At 43.3% G+C, this 19,354-nt stretch overlaps 1 protein-coding gene across 1 annotated transcript in view; it reads right to left on the reverse strand.

Annotated features, from left to right (window-relative positions):
- Window positions 1-3,194: 3,194 nt before the first annotated feature.
- Window positions 3,195-19,354, reverse strand: part of LOC114241967 (trypsin-3) — a 30,241-nt gene continuing 14,081 nt past the window's right edge. The window contains exons 2-9 of the mRNA XM_028172975.2: window positions 17,429-17,713; window positions 16,001-16,196; window positions 12,584-12,701; window positions 9,831-9,960; window positions 9,092-9,212; window positions 7,459-7,706; window positions 5,585-5,692; window positions 3,195-4,487 (exon numbers count right to left, since the gene is read on the reverse strand). Of these exons, the coding sequence (XP_028028776.2) occupies window positions 4,312-4,487; window positions 5,585-5,692; window positions 7,459-7,706; window positions 9,092-9,212; window positions 9,831-9,960; window positions 12,584-12,701; window positions 16,001-16,196; window positions 17,429-17,636 (1,305 nt within the window). The 5' untranslated portion in view covers window positions 17,637-17,713 and the 3' untranslated portion in view covers window positions 3,195-4,311. The remainder of the gene's footprint in view (window positions 4,488-5,584; window positions 5,693-7,458; window positions 7,707-9,091; window positions 9,213-9,830; window positions 9,961-12,583; window positions 12,702-16,000; window positions 16,197-17,428; window positions 17,714-19,354) is intronic.

The raw sequence follows: 19,354 nt of genomic DNA on the forward strand, positions 1-19,354 counted from the left end.
CTAGAAACGCACTGTGGATGACCGCAGTGGCTCCAGGTAATATGAATGAACTCTAGTCCGGTGGCGGGCGGCGCGATGGTAAAATCTACCTTATTTATATAGAAAGGTTAAATATAACGAATTAAGTATTCTTTATATTCTTTACATTGTGTTATGTTTTTTGTTTATTGTTATGGTCCGAGAGCATTCTATGGTGGGTATTTGAAGCAGAGTGATTACTTAGCCAAGTTCAAACTGATAAGTTGTGGGCCTAAATTGTTCTCGTGCTACCTTGTCGTTCGTTACCCTTATATTTAACGATATACAGGGTGTTACAAAACTACCCGTAAAGCCGAACGGAGCTTAAATGGGGAGTTAGAAAGAGTCCATTCACAATATTTAAGAACCTTAGCAACGCTGTGTACAACATTTTTTTTTATTTTTTTTTATTGCCCTTGTATGCATACGAGCATACGGGCCACCTGATGGTGAGTGGTTACCGTCGCCCATGGACTTCAGCAATGCCAGGAGCAGAGCCAAGCCGCTGCCTACCGCTTAATACTCTCCACAAGCCTCTTTTAAAGAAGGACATGTCACAGCGCATAACTTACCACAAAAAAAAAAAAGAAGTATTTTACTGAATTAAACCACGCAGAATGTACCTACATTTCTACCGAATTCGCGGAAAGTCAAAAATATTAAAATACTAGACTAGTACCCGTCCGCTTCGCTGGGCATTTAAAATTAACATTATTATTTCTCACCCCCACAAAGATTCTCAACATTAACGCTCCCGCCACCGGTTTAGGGAGTCGAACACTCATATAAATATTAGCCTATCCATTAAGTACATGTATTTTCTACATGGATACCGAGTTTCAAGTCTTGACTCGAGTCTAGACATTCGAGTCAATACTCGAATACCGAAACGGTACTCGATTACTGACCGGGCTTGAATCGCCCAATCGAGTCATGATTCAAATACCGCGTAAACTGCATCGAGTCGACTCGATGACTCGATCCCCCAAAACAGCGACTCGACAGTCGGCACTCGGCAGATTGCTGTATACTGTATGTAATTTAGGGATGTAAACCGGTTCGAAGATAACGAGAGAAAAACCGGTTTTTATAGATACCGATAAACACCTGTTTTTATTTAAGAATATCGGTTTTTAATTACGCCTTACATTCACAGTTCCCACCAGTGTTACCTCTTTTTTTTTTCTTCGATGGGTGGACGAGCTCACAGCCCACCTGGTGTTAAGTGGTTACTGGAGCACATAGACATCCACAACGTAAATGCGCCACCCACCTTGAGATATAAGTTCTAAGGTCTCAAGTAAGTTCCAACGGCTGTCCCATCCTTCAAACCGAAACGCATTGTTGCTTCACGGCAGAAATAGGCAGGGTGGTGGTACCCACCCGCGCGGATTCACAAGAGGTCCTACCACCAGTGATTACGCAAATTATAATTTTGCGGGTTTCATTTTTATTACACAATGTTATTCCTTCACGGTGGAAATCAATCGTGAACATTTGTTGAGTACGTATTTCATTAGAAAAATTGGTACCCGCCTGAGATTCGAACACCGGTGCATTGTTCAACACGAATGCACTGGGCGTCTTATCTGTTAGGCCACGACGACTTCAAATTATACCAGATCAAATTGTACAAACTACCGTGCTGCTAGATAAAAAATACCGTGTTTCAGACTCAAATTACCGGGCTCACGGGGCTCAAACTTGACGACGTTGCTAACACGAACCCTAGCAAGAGCCGTGCTTCGCAGAATCTACCACCGGATCGGAAACGCGACCCACTGAGAGGTTCCGGCGAGAAACTCAGTGGGCTGTGTCTGAGAGTAAACTGCGTGCTATACCTGCAGCGGTTATATTTTATTATAGTCGATACCACATCCCTAGAATTATCGAGAATATTCCACACATCTCTAGTATTGTGTTTCCGCTATCTGACAACAGACGGCTTTGTACTTCTCGAGCATTCTAGGTGCTCCTAGATCCTTCGATATTCCTTCGACTGTTCGGCGATAGATGGCGTTACTCTTACCGGCGTAACATTATGTGTTCAATAATGTATTCACTTTTTTTCTCTTTCAGTTAAATGTCAATGTAAGTAGACTTTAAACAGTTGTGTGAATCAATGAAATAAATAAATAAACATAAAAAAGACGGAAACCTCCTTAAGCTCTTTAAAAAAAAACCATTTTTTTCTTCTTCATCTCCTCAGTATTCTTATTGCATTTTCTCCGATTTTCGTGTGTCCGGAGACACAATTAAAATTAATTTTAGGGTTTAATTGATTTTAATTTATTGTCGGTATATTATTTCATACGCTTCGAATACCTTACCTACAGTTTTCATGATCTCAAACGCGCACACAGTCACAGACACACACACACACACGACTTAATTCTGATTCTAAAATGATTATAATCGATTTTTTTAATCATAATAAGCCACTTTACCTTTAGTCGACATACAACGCTACGTCGCTAAAGTACCTAGCGTGTTTTTTTTTTGGGTTATTTAAAGGCATATATATTTGTTTTCTTTTTTTAATCTCAATACGAATTTAAATTACACGTAAAATGGAAGAATCGTTTTTTTCTTTCTTGTCTATAGTTGAAAAATATTAGGCTGTCATTACTCGGTCTTGGGTGCAATTTTTTTTAAGGTAATCCAAAATTTTTTATGCTAGTCGAAATCACGATCAACATTCGACATTATAAGATTTGATTAATACGTGAAGCAAAAACTTTGTATCCCTTTTTACGAAAATTGCGCGGACGGAGGAGTATGAAATTTTCCACACTTATAGAGAATATAGAGAAGAAGTGCACAATGCTAATATTTTTTTAAAATATTGCATAAAAGATATATTAAAACAATAAAGAAAACATTGCACACACTACCTACCATGTATTTGACGCAACCACGCATGCATACTATTTATTGTCAAACTTTTGTTCTTGACGTCTGTGGTCAAATTGAGAATAGATTAAATATTGTTTGTCTTTGTTAATATTTTTTTATAGTGTAGCCTTGGCGAGATTTGTGATATAGAAGTATAAAATACAATCATAATAGTGTACAAACTTACAATTCCAATTATTTATAGTCGAATTTCGACTACTGCGGGACCTCTAGTAAGATTTGATTGATGGAAAACAAAGTCAAAAATAAAACACAAGAAATAAACAAAGGTTTTCTTCATAATAAAATTATTTCGATAACAATAATAAATTAGGGTAATACAATTTAAAGAGGAGATCAAAATGTTTCATTTCAAAAATATACAATCAAAATGGCAAGGAAAGCATTGGATTAGGGGCTGTTTTAATAGAGGCTAAGTGACAATGTCAATGACATCATCAACAATCGCGTAAGTCACCGTGGACTAAACGATAAGGCGTCCAGTGATTTATGTCGATGCTACCGTGTCAGTGTTCGAATCCCGCAGGCAGGTATAAATTATTTCTACTGAAATTTGTACTTGACTCAAGTTCAGGAATGACTTCCGAAAAAATATATTTTACTGGTGGTAACGCGTAATATGAGCCCCTATGAGCAGTAGTATTCGCGTTGTGATGTCTATGGACTCCCGTAACTGGAGTTGCTGATCTGTGAGCTTGTTAATCTACGCAACGAAAAGGGTACTACCTTCTTTCTTACTTTTTTTAAGCTCACAGCCCACCTACTGTTTTTTTATTTTAATTTTTTTTTATTGCCCTTGTAGGCAGACGAGCATACGGCCCACCTGATGGTGAGTGGTTACCGTCGCCCATGGACTTCAGCAATGCCAGGGGCAGAGCCAAGCCGCTGCTAAGTGGCTAAGGTGTTAAGTGGTTACTGGAGCCCATAGACATCTCCAACGTAAATGCGCCACCCACCTTGAGATATAAGTTCTAAGATCTCAAGTATGATTACAAGGGCTGCCCCACCCTTCAAACCGAAACGCATTACTGCTTCACGGCAGAAATAGGCAGGGTGGTGGTACCTACCCGCACGGACTCACAAGGGGTCCTACCACCATTTATTTATGTCGCTAATCAGTCATGCGACCAGTTTGAAGAGTGACCAGCTATTTAGTGTCTAATTGAATAGCTCTCACAATAATAAAAAGAAATCTTGTATTTAAGAGCATACATGAGAATGTTCTGATCGTATACAAAGAGTGTATATCAATATTTGTCCACAATAAGAAATTACGTGTCATATCTTATCAACATCTTTTGTGTCCACCCTGAAGCCACAATGAACGATCGCTTCACGACAGAAGTAGAAGTCGGACTTCTGTAGGTGCCGCACCAATCAGAAGTCAATGTAGTTGATCGAGGCTATAACTCCTCGTATCCAGTTGGCTGTCACTTTGACGTTGTGGTAGATGCCGGGCTGATGGTCCACACCGCAGCCGAAGCCTGCCGAAGTGATCCCCACAAGGTAATACCTTCCGTTGTCGAGGACTATGAGGGGTCCGCCTGAGTCACCTGCAATTGTGGTATGTTAGGAGAAGGAGAAGGAGAGTGCAGCTAAACGAAGCTGGTGATTCTTGACGACATAAATCTTGGAAGCGTCCAATCTCTAATCTCCCATCATGAAGATCTTCAAATCCGCTAGCAAATCTGATTTTTTTTATTGCTTACATGGGTGGACGAGCTCACAGCCCACCTGGTGTTAAGTGGTTACTGGAGCCCATACACATCTACAACGTAAATGCGCCACTCACCTTGAGATATAAGTTCTAAGGTCTCAAGTATAGTTACAACGGCTGCCCCACCCTTCAAACCGAAATGTATCACTGCTTTACGGCAGAAATAGACAGGGTGGTGGTACCTACCCGCGCGGTCTCACAAGATATCCTACCACCAGTAAGGTAAATTATTTGTATGCATTTAACATGTGGATATAGTCCGCATTGAGGGAATTAGTTGTGGAACCAATCGGAAGAAGGGGCGAATGTTTAACAGGGTGCCAGTAAGTTCCACGGGAGACGCCATGAGAAGATTTTTGAGGCAGTCCCGTCGTCTCCATGCTACCATCGCAACCCCGCCACCGAAATAGAATCGATACGTGAAATCTTTGCGTTAATCCACAATGCGTTTCCAGATATCATTGCTGCAACTGATTTTGGGATGAACGTCAGTTGATGTGTTCATGACTGTGTTCAGCATCACTGCCAGTGTGGCAACATTGTCGACCGCCTTGGTTACCACGGGCTCTCATGCGCGAAAAATGCTGGCAGAATATCCTGCCACGCCAGCATAAATGACATCATCGAGGCCTCGGGAAACCAGAAGGCCGCTACGTATTTTGCACAAAGAATTAGCATTGCTATCCAGCGTGGAAATGCTGCCAGCCTTCTGGGAACGCTGCCAACTGGCGGTAAGCTTACACAGATTTTCTATTTATAAGTAGCTTTACCTACATAATTATTATATAATATTTTGATAATACTTATTTCATTTCTTCTTTGAGTGAATTTGGACACGTGTCGTCAGCGGTGCCGGGTTGGGTGCTATGTTCATAAGTACCGAAGCCCCTAATGCCTTCGTGACCATAAAAAAACCGACTTCACATTTATTACCTAAACATGCGTCTTGGTGTCCATCAGAATGCCCGGCGCATATCATCTCTGAATGTATCTCGACTGATATCTGCTTGCTCTGGTGCCAGCTGATGCACTGCTCTTTGCCTGTGATAAAAGATTTGATAAAGTATTGAGAATACAAAGACTATTTTTTAATTAATTTAAAAAATGAGGTTCCCATTTCTACTGTAGTTTTTTTCAATGTGTTACCAGAAGAAGATCTAGTTCACAATCTAGAACAGCTGATGGTGACAGGAAAGGTAGATAGCAAACGTCCCAGAGGACGCAGTCCCACGAGATGATCGGACCAAATACGATCTTCTCTAAACATCAACTTCCACAATGCCCTTCATGAAGCAGCAGATGGTGGGAAGTCGTACGGGAGAAACTGATGCAGCGGGGGAGTCACGACCCTCAGTAATGAGGAAAACGACGCGAGGAGGAGGACCAGAAGAAGAAGGTCCAGAGGCAGAAGGCGAATGTACTGGTCGGACCTGATACCCTCTACTCTCAAGACTTTAATTCATGTTGCCATCCACCCAGCCGAGGATAGGCAGGAGTGGCGCTGGATAATCCAGGATAATCCAGAGTTATTAGAGGAGGCCACAACCCTCAGCGTTGAGCATTATCGACGCAAAGAGAAGGACCCCTCAGAACTTTTTTCAGGTTGACCGATTTTGACGATTTTTTATTATTATTATTATTTGAAAACTGTTTCTTCTACTGCGGTCTCATTTATACAGTGCATTTTTAGAGATCTTTTTGACTTTGAATAATATCCGTACGTGGAATGAACTGCTTTCTATGGTGTTTTCATTTACCATTCAGTGAGCCAGACCAGGGAAATGAACAAGACGCTTTTTACCCCATAGGACTCTTCTTATAAGACTATCGACTAACATCAACATCCATTAATAAGAGCGATCATCGGCTTAGAGCCTAAGCTGTTTTTTTTATTGCCCTTGTAGGCAGACGAGCATATGCCCCACCTGATGGTAAGTGGTCGTTGCTCATGGATGTCAGCAATGCCAGGGGCAAAGCCAAGCCGCTGCCTACCGCTTAATACTCTCCACAAGCCTCGTTTGAAGAAGGACATGTCATAGCCCTCGGGAAACACCGATATAGTATAACACCGAAACTCTAGTGTCGATAGGTATATATGTAAACGGTATATATTTTGTTTATTGTATGTATATATTTTCTATATATTAATACGTGAAGCAAAAACTTTGTATCCCTTTTTACGAAAATTGCGCGGACGGAGGAGTATGAAATTTTCCACACTTATAGAGAATATAGAGAAGAAGTGCACAATGCTAATATTTTTTTAAAATAATGCATAAAAGATACATTAAATCAATAAAGAAAACATTACACACACTACATACCATGTATTTGACGCACACACGCATGCATACTATTTATTGTCAAACTTTTGTTCTTGACGTCTGTTGTCAAATTGAGAATAGATTAAATATTGTTTGTCTTTGTTAATATTTTTATAGTGTAGTCTTGGCGAAATTTATGATTATAGAAGTATAAAATACAATCATAATAGTGTACAAACTTACAATTCCAATTAATTATAGTCGAATTTCGACTACTGCGGGACCTCTAGTTTTCTATAATAATGCATTATCCATAGTACACCGCAACATACCTGCTATATTTTTATATTTTCCAGAATTTCTGTAAATTAAACGGTTATCTGGAAGAGATCGCTTTTAGCGATAAGACCGCCTATTGTATTGAATTGATTTTTGAATGTATCGGTGTGCAATAAAGTGTATTCTCTCTCTCTCTCTCTCTCTCTCTCTCTCTCTAAGAAGCTCATCGAACTGTCCTTTTTGCCTACTGAAAAAATAACTCACTCAGTATAGGCACGGTGGCAGATCTTAACAGATTCGTTCCGGTGTGGCCATTACTCGTGTCCGTTTTTCCCCATCCTGCGATAACTCCCGACTTGCCTTTCAGTTGCAGGTCGTGATCAGGCAGGCAAATGGGCAGGATATGCGACATGTACGTGACGGGCTGGGAGAGCTTTAGCAAAGCTATGTCGTAGCGGTCCGGTTGGGTTATCCGGAATTGAAACAGAGGATGGAGGATCTTCCGAACGACTCTAAAATTTAATTAATACTATTAAACATTAAAATCAATCAATATGTTGATCAAAAGTACTTTGATAAAGAGACGTATGCATTTATAATATTATTATAAGTTTATACTTATTTGAAGTCATCGTGGTGTAAAGGATAAGAGGTCCAGGTACCAATTTTTCTAATGAAATACGTACTCAACAAATGTTCACGATTGACTCGCACGGTAAAGGTATAACATCGTGTAATAAAAAACAAACCCGCAAAATTATAATTAGCGTAATTACTGGTGGTAGGACCTCTTGTGAGTCCGCACGGGTAGGTACCACCACCCTGCCCATTTCTGGCGTGAAGCAGTGATGCGTTTCGGTATGAAGGGTGGGGCAGCCGTTGTAACTATACTGAGACCTTAGAACTTATATCTCAAGGTGAGTGGCGTATTTACGTTGTAGATGTCTATGGGCTCCAGAAACCACTTAACATCAGGTGGGCTGTGAGCTCGTCCACCCATCTAAGCAAAAAAATAATAATTAAAAAAATCATACATATTTGCTTAATTACTAGTGTGGCCTATTAACGGTAAGCTCACAAGGCTAGGTACCAGGTAGCCATCATGCGTTCGGGTTTGATGAGTGAAACAGCCGTTGTGGAATCCAATTGTTATTTCGCCTTTTTGTTCCAAGGTACGAATAAGTGGTGTAATTTAGGTTAGGATCTCTATGTGTTCCGGTAACCGCTAAAACCAAATGGACCGTAAAATTGTACAACTATTTTTATTTTTTATTGCTTAGATGGGGGACGAGCTCACAGCCCACCTGGTGTTAAGTGGTTACTGGAGCCCATAAACATCTAAAACGTACATGCGCCACCCACCTCGAGATATAAGTTCTAAGGTCTCACTATAGTTACAACGGCTGCCCCACCCTTCAAACCGAAACGCATTACTGCTTCGCGGCAGAAACAGGCAGGTGGTACCTACCCGCGCGGACTCGCAAGAGGTCCTACCACCAGTAAAACCATCTACGCTTATTTAGCAAAAAATGTAGAACCTTTCAAAAAGGAATGCTCGTATGTTCTGCAGCAGAAATTACTGGTAATAGGGCATTACTAATGGGCATTTTACTGGTAGGTAACTATTTCTGGCGTGAAGCAGAATGCGGTTCGGCTTGCGCGTTGTGACACCGGTTGTGCTGTAAAACTGAGACTTATAGCTCGTGTTCCGAGGTGGGTTGTTTGGCTGTGGCTGTCTACAGGCTCCGGTAACCATTCAACAACAGACCAGGCAAGATCACTCTATGTCCACTAATGAACAAAACAAATAGACAGGGTGGTTGGTACCCGACATACAGAACCGATCAAAAGCAATCGGAGACGCTCGGCTTTGCTCATCAATGAAAGATGGGCTTACCCAAGTTTCCGTGAAGTTTCGTCGCCAGCCGTGGTGTCGAGTGCTCCGAGCCATACAACGATGTCACGCGGCCGCGCTCTCGATACGCAGTGAGCCGCCGTCGCCACGTACCAACGGGACACTGAACCAAAACTAATAATAAGAAACTTTTTTATCGGGTAGGGGCCGAAAAAAGGCGACTCGCTGTTTATATGGGACTGGACGTTCCGCGCGCCCAATGGATGGTATTTAGGACCCTACCCACTAAGCGACTCCCCTGCACTTTTCACCCCACGTCCGATCTCCGCCCGACTCACGGGTCGTCGAGCCATCGACGACCAACAAGTTCGGTCTCCGCGGTGACTAATAAGGAACCTAACCTAATTCTTGAAGCCTTTTTTTATTGCTTAGATGGGTGAACGAGCTCACAGCCCACCTGGTGTTAGGCGCTTACTGGAGCCCATAGACATCTACATCGTAAATGCGCCACCCACCTTGAGATATAAGTTGTAAGATCTCAAATGTGATTACAAGGGCTGCCCCACCCTTCAAACCGAAACGCATTACTGCTTCACGGCAGAAATAGGCAGGGTGGTGGTACCTACCCGTGCGGACTCACAAGAGATCCTACCACTAGTACGCCTTCTTACTTTTCGCCACTCTTAAAGGATGAGGCAGCCCAATACGAGCTGGCAACATACCCTAGCAGTATTTACAAGTTGCCGTGGAAGATGCTGAACTAGGGAGGATGTCTTCTAACCCAAAACTCCTCCACATTGGAATTCGGATATCCTGACGTGAGCCTGCCACGGGAACTCGGCAAACCTCGCTTCGCGTCCTCCTATGATTCTCTTCTGTAGTATCCTTGATGAAGGTAGACCACAGTCCATCTGTCAAGTGATAGACTGTCCTGAATTCACGTGCATCTTTTTTTTCATTGATGCGGAAAGAGGCCCAGACGGTAAGTGGTAACGGGTAATGGATATTAGATTTGGGTTTGGCTGATCGTAGATTAGAAGCTCTAAGCCTCTAAACATAGGGTTGGAAATACAAAATGTCACTTTTTTAATGAGATTTTAAGATGTATTTGGTACTAATGTATCGCTTGGATTAGGTTAGGTTATTATTCGTAGGTTAGGAAGGAACTGATCTAAAAAAATGGTGTTAATACTTGATAATGATTAATACCAAGGAATTTATAAATTAATATTTAGTTTAAAAGTCTTAAATAACTTAAAAACCGAATTAAATAATATTTTTATCTTCTTTTTTGGATTCTGTCGAAACCGGTTACAATATTAGAGTGAAGTCATAAAATCGATGTCTTGTTGCCAATCCCAGATGCGTCTGCCACTTTTGAAGTTAATCAAACGTCTTGTGCTCGTTAAAAATGACTTTCAAAGATTTTGTTACACACAAACATGTAAACTTACGTAAATATATATATATATATACGGAGCTATTAAAAGCGTGTTATTATTATAAAAATTGTAACAATGTTGCAACATTAAATCGCAGATAATAGCATACCTATTACGAACGCTACTTCAAAGAGTCTATGGCTCGAAAAGATATATTTTTAGGGAACTGAATTACACTATTGTTACGCCGGTAAGAGTAACGCCATCTATCGCCGAATAGTCGAACGAATATCGAAGGATCTAGTAGCACCTAGAACGCTCGAGAAGTACAACGCCATCTATTGCCAGATAGTGAAAACAGTACTAGAGATGTGTGGAATATTCTCGATAATTCTAGGGATGTGGTATCGACTATAAAAGCGTTTAAGTTATCGACTATAAAATCGTTGCAGGGATGGCACGCAGTTAGTCAGTAATCCGAACTACTCGGAGGGAAACAGCGAACGGATCACCTGAAGCGAAGCGAAAGAAGTGAAGTGAAGTGTTTAAGTGTTCTAAGTGTTGAATACAGTTTTAAGTTGTACGTTAGTGAAATTTTATTTATCTCGAGCCCCAGCGAGTAAACCTATTTTAGTATGCTTTTTATTGGCTTGATGTGTATCGATGCAACTGTATGTTTAGCGGTAGGCAGCGGCTTGGCTCTGCCCCTGGCATTGCTGAAGTCCATGGGCAACGGTAACCACTCACCATCCGTGGGCCGTATCAGGTGGGCCGTATGCTCGTCTGCCTACCAGGGCAATAAAAAAAAATGTTCAAAAGTGAATTTGACCCGTTTTAAAACGTCAGATTGTATTGAACCTTAACACACTGATCCGGGATCTGCTTCAAAAACCAATAAAGGATGTTTCCAAATCGGGGTATTTATCTCTTTTGAGAGCTTCCGCTACGTGCGCTGCGGAAAGGATTAAAGTTTCGCTAAAATAATGTATGAGAGAATTGTTCCCCTTTATAAGATCTAAAAAAAGTCCGCGACAGCATATATACTTATATATTATATTAAGGTTGGCTCACTATAAAGTTTTTTATGTTATACAAATTTGTTCTAAAACAAGCTTTTTTTGTGAAGACGTTTTGATAAAGATAATATTAATCCTTATCCAAATAAATACGATATTCATTACAACATTGAAAGACCCAAATCACTTCAAAATAGGTTTTGTCAATTATACATTTTTCTGGATTTCTCCAGGATCCCATCATCTGATCTTGATGATTACAGGACCATTCGAGAAGTCTACCCTTTCGTACAAAAAAAAAAAAAAATAATTATCAGAATCGGTTCAAGAATTCTCGAGAAATCGGTGAACATACATAGATAAAAAATTATAGTCGAATTGATAGCTTCCACTTTTGAAGTTGGTTAAAAAGCGTGATTTTGGTACCTTAAATAGCACCTTAACTTTCTATTTGGTTCTTTTTTAATGAGACTAGACATAAAACCTATCGCATGGCCAATTAGAAAAAAGAATGTAAAAGCAAAAGTCAAAAATAAAAAAGACTATCGCCGACCGCACCGCACGCGCTGTACACACACACGCCGCTTGTTTTTTCACATAAATATTTTCATGGACTCTTATTGATTTTCTATTATCCGAACTCTTACTGACGATCATATTCGTCGTTGCGCGAGTGGAATACAAGTTTTATGGACAAATAATTTAGAAGAGTGCTGTGCCAAGTCGTCAGGCCAGCCACCGCCATTACGCGTCATCCAGCCGTGACGTTGAATTCTGCAGCCTGGAAGAAACTAGCGACAGGTTGGCAGGTACGTCTACCCCTCATAACTTAGCCTCGGCCTGCTCCTCTTTTTGTGTATCTTTAGCGATACTCGCCCCCGCAAAAACTTCCTTCAAAAATATTGAACCAGCGCAACACCGTGGTGGAAAATTTGTAAAGAGTTTTTCCCATTACTATTATTAAAAAAAAAAATCACTTTCTATGTAAATGAAGAGGCGGGTAAAATTTAGCGTTATGGTAAAGTAACTATTCCACGCGGACGAAGTCGCGGGCAAAAGTTAGTAGCCTTTAAGGCTTTGCGTTCTGCTACCCACATTTTAAAACATATAAATTTACTGCAAATTTTATTATATACCTGGGTAGCGTCATCGTCTACTCTCCTTCTGAAGACATTTGTTGGTACGACGCTTCGTTGAGGCACTTGGCGGAGCTTCGGAGGGGAAACTTTGTACTTCCAGTCCGAAGACGGTATACTGAAAAGAGGCAGGTCGTGTCTATTTAAAAAAAATGATTGAAGGTTTACATGTACTGGTGCACTATGGTCGTTAGCTGATATTTCAGTTAATTGGGGGTTTTAGTTCGACTCAGTATGGTGGAATTCTGTTTTTGGTATTGTTTTTTTTATTTATTTATTATATAGCTATCTATTATTATTCTTCTTCTATTATGCTTCTATTATTATAAGGCCTTCGCGATATCAAGGCTCACAGCAAGAGCCTCGCCCTTGCTTTCCAAGGCTTCAGCCCACCTGTGAGTAAGGTATACAAGAAGATCGCCAGCTGAGCGACCGTGACGGAAGCCGTACTGTCGGTCACTGATCAGCTGGCGATCCTCCAGATACTTCAGGAGTTGTATATTAATTATTCGCTCCATCACCATGAAAAGCAAGGAAGTTATCGCGATAGGCCTATAGCTCGATGGGTCCGACCGGTCATCCTTCTTGGGGATAGGGTGGACGTGGGCGGTCTTCCATGAAGACGAAACCCTGTTAGCGCAATAAGAAAGACGATACAAACGCGTTAGCGCAGGCGTCAGCTCAGGGGCGCACCTTTTCAGAACCACTGCAGGGATGCCGTCTGGCCCACTCGACTTATGGACGTCCAGGAGTCGGAGCTCCCGCCTGACTGCACACTGTGTGAAGCAGATCTCCGGCAGGGAGCTATCACACCGGGGGATGTTCGGTGGTGTGACACCCCCGTCGTCCACAGTCGAGTTCGAGGCGAAGAGTTTGACCAGAAGGTCAGCCTTCTCTTTCGCACTATGGGCCAGACTGTCATCGGACTTGCGTAGTGGTGGGAGACTAGACCTGCAAAAATTTCCTTCTGCAGCTTTGGCGAGCGACCAAAAAGCACGGCTCCCAGAGGGATAGCTCTTCAGTCGCTAGCCAATTCTAGCCTGGTGTTAAGTGGTTACTGGAGCCCATAGACATCTACAGCGTAAATGCGCCACACACCTTGAGATATAAGTTCTAAGATCTCAGTATAGTTACAAGTTGTTTAATTAAAGTGAACCCATATATCTGTCTTAAAGGCCGAAAAACAATGGACTCTAAACAGCTTGTCAAACGTGAGCTCCATGGTCAAAATGGTAGATAGGATCTGGCTAATTTGCCTCTCTTGATTTATTAGAGCTTTCTTTTATCAGGGGTTAACCTGGAGAAGCTAACGGTGACTAGCCAGGTGAATAGAAGAAGATCACGAGGTAGAGGCCCGACACGTCGGACTGACCAGATCCGCACTATCCTCGACACCACAGTTCACGATAATACTCGGCGGCAGTTAGGAGCAAATGGCGTGGAATGATCCGGAATAAGCTCTTGTTGCAACGAGGTGATAACGACCCTCAAGTGGAAACCGAAGCGAGAAGAAGAAGAAGATGCCTTGGCGTCGAGTGACAGTGTGGTTTTAGCCGGAGGACCACTCGACCCCGAACATGTCTGATAGTGACATGGTTTTACCGGTGGTAGGACCTCATGTGAGTCCGCACGGGTAGGTACCACCATCCCGCCTATTTCCGCCGTGAAGCAGTAATGCGTTTCGGCTTGAAGGGTGGGGCAGCCGTTGTAACTATACTTGAGACCTTAGAACTTATATCTCAGGGTGGGTGGCGCATTTGCGTTGTAAATGTCTCTGGGCTCCAGTAACCACTTAACTCCAGGTAGGCTGTGAGCTCGTCGAACCACCTAAGCAATAAAATAAAAAGGTTGTATTAATCCGACCCCGAAAAAGGTCCAAACTCGGCCGGTCATTCTATCCATCGTGACTTACGTTACGGACACTGCGCTTGCACTGCGCCTTCATTTACGGTTTTAGTTCCGATTAAAACACTTTCACGGTTTAATGTTGTCTTTATTTTAAGGCCTTTATGAATTTATTAGGGCACGACGTCTTCGAAGCGATCGGTCATGAATTCGCTGCGTGATTTATAAATAGCATTGCTTTATTATTTATTATTTTATTTATTGCTTAGATGAGTGGACGAGCTCACAGCCCACATTGTGTTAATTGGTTACTGGAGCCCATAGACATCTACAACGTAAATGCGCCACCCACTTTGAGATATAAGTTCTAAGGTCTCAAGTATAGTTACAACGGCTGCACCACCCTTCAAGCCCAAACGCATTACTGCTTCACGGCAGAAATGGGCAGGGTGGTGGTACCCACCCGCGCGGACTCTCAAGAGGTCCTACCACCAGTAATAACGCAAATTATAATTTTGCGGGTTTGATTTTTATTACACGATGTTATACCTTCACCGTGGAAGTCAATCGTGAACATTTGTTGAGTACGTATTTCATTAGAAAAACTGGTACCCGCCTGAGATTCGAACACCGTTGCATCGCTCAACACGAATGCACCGGACGTCTTATCCTGTAGACCACGATGACGTGGATCAAAAAAAAGACGCTGTTTGATTACTTTTAAACTGGCGATAGTGCTTTTTTTTCCCTATCTCTGCTGATAGCCTTGAGAGGCTATTTCAGCTTCACCCTAACATATAAGTGAGCTCACGGGGCTCAAACCGGAAGTGTTGCTAACACTGGCCCTAGCAAGGCCAGTGCTTCGCAGAATCTACCACCGGATCGGAAACGCGACCCACTGAGAAGATCCGGCGAGAAACTCAGTGGGCCGTGTCTCCTTCGTCGGCAGGGACGGGTTCGACGAGGACGGTGATCGGTGCTTGTGGTACCTAAAAGCACCGTTAATGGATCGGGAGGATCCGCAATGACGTGTTTTGGGCGACGTCGACTAGGCCTTATAGTAAGCTGGCATACGTGCGAAAGTCGTTAAACAATAAAGACAATTCCACCTTAAGTTTCAAGGTTAGCTCCTTCAGTTATTTATGCGTTAAGTTAAGTGCTCTGAGGAGTTGTTCGAGATGATACCAACGTCTCGTTTTTACCATCGCACCGCCCGCCACCGGAGTAGAGTTCATCCATACTACCTGGAGCCACTGCGGTCATCCACATTGCGTTTCCAGAGATCTTTTTTGCCACGTACCATCCGGCTATGGAATGTGCTCCCCTCCACGGTGTTTCCCGAGCGCTATGACATGTCCTTCTTCAAACGAGGCTTGTGTAGAGTATTAAGCGGTAGGCAGCGGCTTGGCTCTGCCACTGTCATTGCTGACGTCCATGAGCAACGGTAACTACTCACCATCAGGTGGGTCGTATGCTCGTCTGCCTATACGGCAATAAAAAAAAAGAGAGGCAAAATGGTGATGATCATTTGATACCAAGCGCATATGGAATACTTTAGGTCAGCATTTTCACCTGTTGTCGATATTATTGGTTCCAGGTGCTTCGACGGATGCGCAGCAAGAGAACAGCCAGCCGCTTCCACAGCCCCGGACCCCGGTGCCGCCTCGGAGCCAGCACGTAAGAGTCAACGTGCAAGGTCTGACCTCGGAACCGAGGATGCAAGTCGACGGGTACCCGAGGATTGAGGCCAAGACGCTGCTGGTTAGAACTAGAATAAGAAAGAACGACTTTTGAATTACTTTTAATGTAAAATAAGTTCTTAAAATACCACAGTGTAAGTGTAAATTTTCTGCCGTGAAGCAGTAATGCGTTTCGGTTTGAAGAGTGGGGCAGCCGTTGTAACTATACTTGAGACCTTAGAACTTATATCTTAAGGTGGGTGGCGCATTTACGCTGTAGATGTCTATGGGCTCCAGTAACCACTTTTTTTTTTAATTGCTTAGATGGGTGGACGATCTCACAGCCCACCTGGTGTTAAGTGGTTACTGGAGCCCATAGACATCCACAACGTAAATGCGCCATCCACCCTGAGATATAAGTTCTAAGGTCTTAAGTATAGTTACAACGGCTGCCCCACCCTTCAAACCGAAACGCATTACTGCTTCACCCTACTACTACTACATATGTGACTTGTCAGTCGTTGTCCAAGTGCGGTAGTGTGCGTCCTAATAGATACTGTCAGTGTATCGTGGGGCACAGATAACGTTCTAAGAAGTCGAAATCAGCCGAATGCCTCTTTTCAAATAAATGTACATGTTTTTTTTTTTTCCTACCTAAGCTGATAGCCTTGAGAGGCTATATCAACGGAACCTTAACTAATAGGTGAGCTCACGGGGCTCAAACCTGACGAAGTTGCTAACACGAACCCTAGCAAGAGCCGTGCTTCGGAGAATCTATCACCGGATCGGAAACGCGACCCACTGAGAAGAACCGGCTGGAAACTCAGTGGGCTGTGTCTGAGGGTTAATTTACTCGTCGAGCCCTTTGTCGCAAGCGACGGGTTCAACGAGAACGGTGACCGGTGCTTGAAGTACCTAAAAGCACCGTTAGTGGATCGGGAGGATCCGAGATGACGTGACGATGTACAACATGTAGCGTCGGGTGCTGTAAGTGTCTTTATCGTGGTATCGTGATCTTATACTGATATCTTGATGACGTCACTTGATTTTTTGTAGCTTAAGGCGCAAGATCCTTGAGTAGCACCTATCATTGGTTCGACGCGGACAGCCTCACTGACTTACCTGGCTCGAGAAATTTACTAAGCATCGCCGTGCCACTGTTTGACTTGAGAATTGAGATCGAAATCTCAACCGTATTGTGGAACTACCGATCCACTACCCATTCTTAGTGAGAAATTTTTATCTACACCCGTTGTATGTTTGATCAAGTATTCGCTATTACCATTATACTATACTCATTGTAAGAGGATAGACTACTCACTCTCAACAGCGTTGCTCTGCCCGCCAACATTTAAAACGATCAAAGGTATCAGCCATTTTGTGCTCAGCCGCCATCTTGCGTTTCGTCTCGTGCGACGCCATCTTGTTTTCCGATTTGAACTCTTCTTACATTTATTTGCACCGTATTCATTCTTTGTACTTTTTATCCATTTTTCTTTGTCCGTTCGTACACTTCTCACCGTTGACATGGCTCCTGTATCACTTTATATTGTTCGGACATATCGTGGGTGGTAAAGTCGCTTTCCTCGTTAAGTGCTTTTTAAATCTGTAATGAAATCATGACGCGTCATTTTTTTGTAAAGGTAACTAATTATATTGCTATGTAGTAAGTAACACACGTATTTTAATTTAATGTTTTATTTATGGTTTGTCATTTTTTATGTGACGAGGGAAACCAAGGTTCAAAACTAGCTTACAAACGCGTCATGCCCCACTGCTTACGTAATTAAAATATATTTTGAATATTTGTAAAGCGCTAGTAGTCGATCTGAATTCTGAGTTGGAATCACTATAGTATGAAACCTATGGAAATGAAACGTCAGCAAAAAATGCGTGCCACTGTGACGTCATCTAAACATGGCCGCTAAACATGGCGGTTTTAGTGCTGCCCAGAAGATTTTAATGTTGATCCTCAGCAGCTCCGGGATATTGTCTCCGGGCTGTTCCCGCGGATGGAGAGGGACTTCGAAGTACCCCTTCATGGGCGTGCCGCCACGCAATGACGTGAGCGGTGATGCCCCTGCTGAGGTGGTCCTTCCGAGCACCTCGGAAGAGGAGATTCGTGCGGCCGTGTCGAGGATGCGAAGGAAGGACGCGGCCCCCGGCCCTGATAGTGTTCACGGTCGGGTTTGGGATTTGGTCTTCGGTGCCCTTGGGGACCGGCTCGTGCGGCTCTTTGAAGCCTGCCTCGAGTCGGGACGGTTTCCAAAGCAGTGGAAGACGGGCAGACTTGTTCTATACATTCTTTTCATCTTAATCTATGTAACATAGGAGTGCCAGACAGACTCGTGCTCATCATACGAGACTACTTGTCGAACCGTTCGTTCCGATATCGAGTTGAGGGAGCTCGCTCTCGCCTCCGTCACATAACAGCCGGAGTCCCGCAAGGCTCCGCCCTCTCCCCGTTACTGTTTAGATTGTATATCAACGATATATCCCGGTCTCCGGAGACCCATCTAGCGCTCTTCGCCGATGACACGGCTATCTACTACTCGAGTAGGAAGGAAGAAGTCGTTGTTGCATCGGCGACTCCAGACCGCAGCAACCACTATGGGACAGTGGTTCCGGAAGTGACGCATCGATATCAACCCCACGAAAAGCACAGCGGTGCTCTTCAAAAGGGGTCGCCCTCCGAACACCACTTTGAGCATCCCACTCCCGACTAGGCGCGTCAACACCTCCGCCTCCGCCATTCGCCCAATCATCATGTACGACCAACCCATACCATGGGCCCCGAAGGTCAAATACTTAGGCGTCACCCTCCACTGAGGGATGACATTCCGCCCCCACATAAAGACGGTACGCGACCGTGCCGCCTTCATACTAGAACGTCTCTACCCGATGATATGCAAGCGACGTAAAATGTCCCTTAGAAATAAGGTGACACTACAAAACTTGCATAAGCCCCGACATGACCTATGCAAGCGTAGTGTTCGCTCACGCGGCCCGCACTAACTTAAAATCATTCCAAGTTATTCAATCTCGTTTTTACAGGATAGCCGTCGGAGCTCCGTGGTTCGTCAGGAACGTCGACCTCCTAGACGACCTGGACTTAGAGTCCATCAATAAGTATCTTCAGTCGGCGTCGATGCGCCACTTCGATAAAGCGGCACGACACGAGAACCCTCTTATCGTGGCCGCCGGTAACTACATTCCCGATCCTGCGGACAGAATGGAAAGCAGTCGA

This window comes from Bombyx mandarina, chromosome 02 (assembly GCF_030267445.1).
Source record: "Bombyx mandarina strain Sakado chromosome 02, ASM3026744v2".
Classification (NCBI taxonomy): Eukaryota; Metazoa; Arthropoda; class Insecta; order Lepidoptera; family Bombycidae; genus Bombyx; species Bombyx mandarina.